Source organism: Rhagoletis pomonella, unplaced genomic scaffold (genome assembly GCF_013731165.1).
Source record: "Rhagoletis pomonella isolate Grant_MI unplaced genomic scaffold, Rhpom_1.0 Rhpom_scaffold_00002, whole genome shotgun sequence".
Taxonomy (NCBI): Eukaryota; Metazoa; Arthropoda; class Insecta; order Diptera; family Tephritidae; genus Rhagoletis; species Rhagoletis pomonella.
The window spans coordinates 29035228-29043882 of NW_023458556.1; the positions used below are offsets into that span (position 1 = coordinate 29035228).

The 8655-nt window shown below is 38.3% G+C and overlaps 1 protein-coding gene across 1 annotated transcript; it reads right to left on the minus strand.

Annotated features, from left to right (window-relative positions):
• Window positions 1-61: 61 nt before the first annotated feature.
• LOC118733387 (cytochrome P450 4g1-like) lies at window positions 62-2809 on the minus strand. The gene is made up of 3 exons (XM_036462754.1): window positions 2131-2809; window positions 1214-2046; window positions 62-1145 (listed from the first exon to the last, which is right to left on the minus strand). The coding sequence occupies exons 1-3, from the start codon at window positions 2360-2362 to the stop codon at window positions 546-548; spliced, it is 1665 nt and encodes a 554-aa protein (XP_036318647.1). The 5' UTR covers window positions 2363-2809; the 3' UTR covers window positions 62-545.
• Window positions 2810-8655: the final 5846 nt, after the last annotated feature.

The following is an 8655-nucleotide window of genomic DNA, read 5'->3' on the forward strand; positions in this document are numbered from 1 at the left end:
TGTTAAGTGAATGCATACATTAAGTATGAGGTCTGTTTTTAATTAAAAAGGTTCACTGCTTTCTCGATTAAAGTTTGCCCCTAACGAAAGTACACACACAAAGAAATTTGCATTTTTCCAGCTTTATACTGCGCATGCTCTTTATTTCTAATTCGTGTTTTGTTAGATTTTACATTCCACACTTAAGACTAGAGTTAGTTATTTTGTGAGTTTATTTTGATTTAAAAAAAAAAACAAAGTTATAAATGATTATTAGATAAGCCTTAAATCCCGAAAAAAAACAATCGTCCATTTTCGCTGATCACAATCGGTTTCATTTCCTCTTCGCCTAGTCCTCGTTCGTCCCCTAAAAGTTTGGCTTATCCGGCATTATATTTTTGTCTTGGAAGGTGTTCTACTTAAACTATAAAACATATGCATTCTTAATCAACTAAATGTAATGATATTTGATTTAATTTTAGTTATAATTTAGCTCGTCATAGGTGTTAGATCAAAATTTATTTAGAAAAGTTTATAGGTTTTTTGTTTTTTTTTTTTGGCAACGCTTACGCCACAACTGGCTGACGTTTCTGTAGCACCACATTGAAACCATTTTCCAGCTTCAGAATTATATCAGCCTGCAGCTTCCAATCCGCCTCGGTCTCGTTCGAGTGCACCGTGTAGTTGCGAATGATGGTGGATAACAGTACTTTCAACTTCAGCATAGCGTACTTGCGACCAACACAACTGCGTGGCCCGGCGCTGAAAGGAATGAAACTGTAGTAGTGGCGATTGGCAGCGCGTTCGGGCAAGAAGTTGTCGGGGTCGAATTTGTCAGGATTGGGGTAGATGTCGGGGCGACGGTGTACGCGATATTGCAACACCGCCACTGTAGTGCCCTTTGGCACAACATATGGGCCAGAAGCCAACTTGACATCGCTGTCGACGCGACGCGCAATCAATGGTACTGGTGGGTACATACGCAGCGTCTCCATGATAACACGTTCCAGATATCTCATCTCCAAGGTGTCAGCGAAGGTGCAGTCGCGTAGCAAGTTGTCGCCAAAGATAGCCTTTTGCTCGGCGAACACCTTCTCCTGTATATCCTTGTGCATACCCAACATGCAGAGCGCGAAGCTTGAACCAGCCGAAGTGGTGTCGTGACCCTGTAAAAGATAAATATAAATTGAAGTTTAAAATGGGGAACGCGAAAACTCAGCACTGCAAAAGCTACCTCAAACATAATCGTGTTGACTTCATCCATAATGTCCTTCTCATTCCATTCGATTTCGGGGTTCTTAGCCATCTCCACCATAGCGTCCAACAGAGCCAAACGACGCTTAGCGCCTACGTCATTCTCATCAATGTCATCCAAATCGTCACGCAGTCCGCTGACCTTTTTAGTGGCCGCCTTCTTTAGCGGCTCCTCGATCTCCTCAACAATGGCATTGCCCTCGGCATTGTAGTTGGCTTTGCGATCCTGTACCACACGCTTGGTCATGCCCAAAATGATATCCATCATCTTGTCACCTTTCTGACGCATTTTAGTCAAATTGTAGATGGAATCCAAACGGTACATCATTTTCACTTGACGCTTGTGTATGATGTCGCACATGTCCACGACAGCTTTGGCATATTCGAAGCTCTTGTTACCATCCGGAATCTTCTTTACGCCCATAGCAGTGGTAAGCAGGATCTCGACAGTAGTTTGTGACATGTAATCATGAATATCGAATTCCTTGCCCAATTCCTTGGCCATGCGGTCCACCACATTCTTAGAGTGCTGCACGAAAGTCGGCACGAAACTCTTCAGAATGCTTTGATGGAAGGTGGGCGCAATCATTTTGCGATGATGACGCCAATGACTGCCGCTACTGATCAGCAGACCATCGCCGAACCATGGCTTAAAGTAGCGGTATTCTTCTGCTTTTTCCAAGTGATTGCTGCTGCTCAAGATGATCTCAATGTCACTGGGATTGGTGAGGAATATGAGGAGCACATGTCCCAACCAAGCGCGTAGTGTATCACCGTACTTATCAAGATAGACATTTCCCTTAGCCAGAACCTCTGCAAGAATAATGAAAAAGCGCATGGAATGAGTTAACTAATAACTGAACTTGGCAGCACATTTTTCTTATGACTAACACTCACCAGCATTCGAGCAGCCCAGCACCAAATGAGCATTACCCAAAACGGGTACCTCCGGTGGGCTGGGAATATTCTTGGTCATGCGATATTCGCGTGAGCTGCGACGCCAGTACTCGTATAAGGCCGCAACCAACAACACACCGATAAGCGATGTCCACAAGGCGCCCAACCCGCCACCGCTGGCGGCAGTTGCCTGCGTAAGGGTCTCCTGTACTGTAGCCGTAGCCGCTGACATTTTTCGTTTTGCACAGTTCTCCTTTTCCTCTGTCAATCCAAAATTGTTATATGAAATTCCTTATCCCGATATAACGAGCTGTTCACCTGATTCCTATGCGTTATTTACCAAATTTACAAATTTACCGTTCCAAAGCACGGCTAACACTGGACTGACTGAACCAATGGTCATGTATGCAATTTTATGGTTTCGAAATTAAATCGTAATTTTCCAATTTACGCAACTGTTAATGAATTCGTTGAGTCGCTTTTAATTAGGAATACAGTTTTTCGAAATGGATTTGCATTTCAAATTATACATAGGGCATTCATATGCAGTAGGTAGAAGACAAGGGGGGACAGTGTTTCCCACAATGTAGTACATAACACGTACTAAATACATGCATATATGTATACATTTTCATACAAACAAACAATTGGTAAGTATTAAATAGAAATACAATTATGAGATGAGTAAATGTGATTTAAATTTTCCCGATCAATATAGTACATGTTTACAATTACATAAACTCTGCGAAAAAAATTAAAAGATGAGTCGACAAAATTGCAATTAAAGCATACAAAAATGCGACCATAAGATTCGGATGCCAATTACTGTAATAGATCAAATTTTTACCTCTTCCACACGTGTGCAAATTTTTATTGTAAAGTACTTACATATATAGTTAAAAGTTCGCCGCCATACATTGTACTGAGTCATGCATTTTATTTGGGATCCACTGAACTTTAATCCGCCGCACTATGTCTATGTCATTGTAAAGCTAATATAGCTCATCGGTGGTGTTCGCCGTCGCCAATGCGCAAAGGTAAGTCAGCCTTTGGAAGAATATTTCCTCCTAAAACTCCAGAGAGTGATGTTTTTACGACGAGAGAGGACTTTATTTCTCAATTACCGATTATGTCAATGTCCTCGGCATCCGTCACCAAACGTACGCTATTGCAAAAAATTGGACCAGTGCGGTTCAGTTAGGCGGCTCTTATTATCTTTTCCAGCATGATATTAAAGAAATCACACGAATAGGGGTTGCCCTGTCTATTACCTCGTTTGGTATCAAACGTCTTGGGGAGGTCCTTCCTAATTTTTATGGAGAGGTAACTTCTTTTCGTGCTGTCGAAAGCCCCTTTGAAATGGACAAATACTTAGATGGTGTATGTCAATCCTGTTCTTGCAGAGCTTTTGTAATATTTTGTACAAGAAGTTCGGAAGGCTGATCCCGCGGTAGTTGGCGCATATGACGGTGTGGCATTTCTTGTGAATTAGGCGGAGCATACTTAAATTTCCTGTCGTCGGGCAGTCGTCGGGAGTTTATGCATGCAACTTATCAACACATCGACGCCGTACTTGAATAGCTCAGCTGGCAGGTTGTCAGCTCCAACAGCTTTGTTGTTTTTCAGCCGCTTAACTGCAATTCGTGCCTCGTCATAGTTATCATCCACTGGGGGATCGGGTTCGTCTTTTCCACAACTTTCAGTACTGCTACCATTCAATAGGGACGAAAAGTGTTCCCTCCATAATCTAAGTACGTTTTCGACATCGGTCACTAGGTCGTCATGGTTGTCCATACAAAAGTTGGCGCTGGTCTTGAAACCTTCCGTAAAAGCTTAAACAGACGGCAGCGTTGATCCGGATCAACTCGTTAATTCGGAGTTATCTCGTGAATTAACTGCAGATGATCCGGATTAAGTTCTAGAGTTAGTTCCCAAACTTAACTCGGATCAAGCGAATATTCGACGACAACACTGACGAAAACTTAGAGAGCGTAGAATACAGAGAAAGTACAAAACTAGCATGGACACATAACTTTTCATTGGTAATGCAATCACCATACTAATTCATATAGGAATCCAATTAAAATTGAATATGAACTTATTTGAATTAATACGGTGACTACATTACCGACCACAAGGTGAATGTCCACGCTAAGTAATTTTGCTTTTTCTTTGTGTTCTACGCAAATTAAATTTTTAGAGTTTAGTTTTACTAAAAAAGTAAAAAACAACTAATTAAAAACAACTTTAAAAAAATATAGAAGTTATACTTGAATGAATAAAAAAAAAATTAAATGAATATTCTATTGGGATTCAAACCTACGACCTCGCGGCTCGTAAATCCTCATTACTGTCATCTGTCAATGCACAATTTTGATCAGATCAATTGTGGCGTTAATCCGGATCAACGTTGCCGTCTTTCCATGCCTTTAGTCGCCCAACTCTCCGGTAAAATTGTTGTGAGTTTTTTTCTGTCAGCCAGCCTTTTAATCTCTTCACACTTACATATTTCGGCTACTCTTTTCTTATTACGGCAAATACGTCTTGGAATCCCTCTTCAGCTCCCAATATCGATCCCCCATAGCACACGTTACACCCGATCGAAGCGTGGCCCAGTAGGCGGATTATTTTTTCTCTGCAGCAGCATGACATTACTCGTCGTACCAATTGTTCCTTCGAGCTCGACGAAACCCGATTACTTCTTCGCCTGCAGTACGGTGAAGGCTGAATATTCTCTACCCCCGCATCAAAAGTCACTTCCTTGTCCCTGGCATTGAAATCGCCAAGCAACATTTTGATATTGTGGGGGGCAACACTTGTATGTGCCGTCCATGCGCGCCTTGAACGAATCGGCCTTCTCTTCTGTCGAGGCATAGACGCAAATGGCCAAGATGTTGAAGAATCTCGCTTTGACTCAACGAAGGAGTCTCTCTCCCACCACAAATCCTATAAATACATGGCGGGCAGTGATGACAGTCTTAGTCTTTCTGAGATTATTAACCGTCTGGGCAGAGGCACCTTCTTCATTATGAGCCGTTTAAACGTTCGCTGTGTTTACGACTTTATTGGCTTTATGGGATTTTTAATGGCCTTTGTGGCATATTACATATACATATACTTAAATAGACTTTCACAGTAGATACTGACAGAAACTGAATTTTCTGGAATACCTATTGATCGAAAGAATTAAGGAATAAAATTTAATGAAGTTGGAATTTTAAAATGCACCTTGAAATTGCCCTCGTGTATGAGGGTAATGAGTTATTCAGCATATTTTCATACATTTATGCATACTTTGTGTGCATTCGCATATACATAGTATATATGTATGTATGTACGTGTGTATGTACTTACATATGTATATACCTATGAACTGTTTTATTCTTAAAGGAATTTGTGTATTTTGGTAATAATATGTACGTGATATTGTACACATATTGCATATTTCGACTTTAGACGTTTGAATCGTAATGTGCGCTAATTTATTCGAAATATGCGCTAATACTATCATACAGGCATACATCTATATACATATGTATGCATGTGTAATTGTGTTTATGTACCCGAACTGGGTTATTGAGCAAAGAAAGTGCAGTAAAGCTTTTAAAAATAAAGTTTTGTAGAGCACATTCATAGATATGTAATTATATTCAGGACATATGTACATAATTCAATTTACAAATCAATAAATACATACCAAGTCATATCCCAGTAGAACTTGGGAGCATCGTACGATTGCTCGGTGAGTACTCCCTTGGGAGTATACGAATACTCCCCATTGCTCCCTATGCTTCTGTGTATAAGCATGTAATTTTGTATACTCCCTTTAACATTGGATGTCCTAGGAGGGGGAGTAATCCCTTTTACCTCCTAAACAAGCAATCGGGGAGCACACACAGAATTATCATCCCACAAACCTCCTAACGGAGCAATACGGGAGTACTCCCTTAGTTACCTCCCAGAAACCTCCCAAAAAGACAACAAGGCAGTGCACATAGAAAACATCCCACATTCCTCCCTAACGAGTAGTAAGGGAGTACTCCCATAAGAGTCATCCCGGAAGGCTCCTGTACGAGTAATAAAAGAACGTCTCTATACTCCCGAATTCCTCCTCATGGAGTAATGGAAGACTACTCCCACAGTGCTCTATAACGAGCATTTTACATAAGCTAAAAAGATTTTGCTTTTTACGCAATTCATTTATTTAATTTTTTAATCATATACATATATACATACTTATGCACATAAATACAAGATTTAAGCTGATTATTACAAAAACAGAAAAAAACATAAATAATTATTATTACAATATTAACTAAAATTAGAAAACGGATATCGAACAGTAATGACAAACTCAAACATTATACATACATACATATATACTTTTATACAATCCACAAGATAAGTGTGGCGAGGATGATTTCCTGGAAAAGTTATTTAACTTGTATTCACCCGGGAGTGGCCCAAACTATTCACGCCTTGAAAAATTTCCGGCTGTACCCAGTAAGTTTTCTGGGCGGGGCAAGATTGCAACGCTAGAACGTAGACGCCTTAATTGCTGGCCCCGTAATCTGAAATATATTTTGAGTTAAATAATACAATCATTTATAAGTTTAAACAAATGTTATCATACATACCAGCGGCTCTAAAGATTTGCTCTTCAATTAATTTCATTGTTTCCTGATTTAAATTTTTCAATAAGAAATACATATGAGCGTAGTATTACTTGAAAATAAGGATCATAATATAAATACATAATACATTCAATAAGTACCATTGTTTCAGTTTTACAAGTATAAGTGTATCCCGCAGAAACTTCCAAACCTTATCTAAAAATCAAATGTTATTTTGCTATCTCAATTTATCTTATTTTATCAACTTTTTTGCTAGCCATAGCATGATAATTTGTAACAATTGTTAAAAAATATTTAAAACTATTGCTTAATGAAACAAACCTATTGTCAGCTGTTTTTCTAATTGCGATGTGTATAACATGCTACTGGAAATGATATTTTAATTTATTTTACAATCAAATGTGCTGTACAGTATCGATACGTTGCTTGAATCCAATGTCATTTACTAAATTTGCTATAACTTTTCTATTTTCAAATCGATTTGCAAAAAATTTGGATCTGTAGACTTTGAAATTAAATAAGCTTTAACATAGCATAGTAATAAGAACAAAAAGTTTGCAGCTTTTAGGTGTAATTCACAGTAGAATAACGATACGACTTAAAATTGTGTCCGATTTCACTAATAAATTGGCAGATAACTCTTAAACTGATAATTTGATTGCAAAACATTGTATAGCAGGTTCGTAGGGATTTCAAAGACCTTTAATCTGGTGGAGATCTTTTTGTGGTGTGATAATCACAACCGGATATTTTTGGAAAAAATTGAAAATGCTGTTTTCGCAATTTGAAAAAAACGATAATTTCGCAAATTCTTAAAACCTATTCTACTTTTTTAATTTTTGACCTCATATTCAGATTGTGTAGGTTATTTTACATGGCAAATGACTATAAAATTCACGACTTTCAACTATTTTGTTAAAAATTTTTTTCCCAGAATGCATATGGTTTTCTAAATTTTCAAATGCAACGCGCAAGTACTTAGAGTTATCATATTCGAATAAAATTTTGCACAGCTTATTTTTAGACCAAAAGACATCTTTTTCCGCCCGGCAAACCAAATTTTATTTTTAACGAACGGTTTAATGTACACATCAGTTATCTGTTTTGCTTTCTTCATACATTTTCCAAAAACACAAAATTATGTTGAAGAATGTGCATATAGCTCTCCTATCAATTAAAAAGAATACTCCTGGATTGCTCGCTTAGGAGACATCGATTTTTGCTCCTAAGCGAGTAATAACGGAGTACAAAACCAACAAATCTCGCTTATACCTCCGAAATCATGTATCCCGGAGGATACTTTTATTGCTCACTTGGGAGATCTCCCATTATACTCCTAAGTGAGTAATACAGGAGTGCAAAACCGACTAATCTCGCTTATTGCTCCCAAATCATGCCTCAGGGAGCATTCTTTAATTGCTAGCTTAGGAGATGTCCCTATTGACTCCTAAACGAGTAATAAGGGAGTAAAAAGTCCACAAATCTCTCTTATTGATCCGAAATCAGGTCAAGGGGAGTACTCTTTTATTCCTCACTTAGGGAGATCTCCATTCAAGTTCTAGTGGGATTGAACTGGTAATAGCACTAATGGAAAACCAGTATTTCGAGTAATCAAATCCCAACAAAAAAAAAATTTTTTATCATGACAAATATTTCAACGAAGGGTTAAATTTTCCTCTTTTTCATGAAAAACTATGTATTAACCCTTTTTTTATCTGCACAAAATTTCTAGCTTTGTAGAGAATTTACCAAATAAATTTCCAGGCACTAACGAACTGAACTCATATTGAAATAACATTATCTTCGCTATAATTAGCCACCTCTATCGAGTTCTATTATTTTAATATTCTACCCGGGGCTGTTAAGACTATAATCTGTCAGAAAGCAAGCT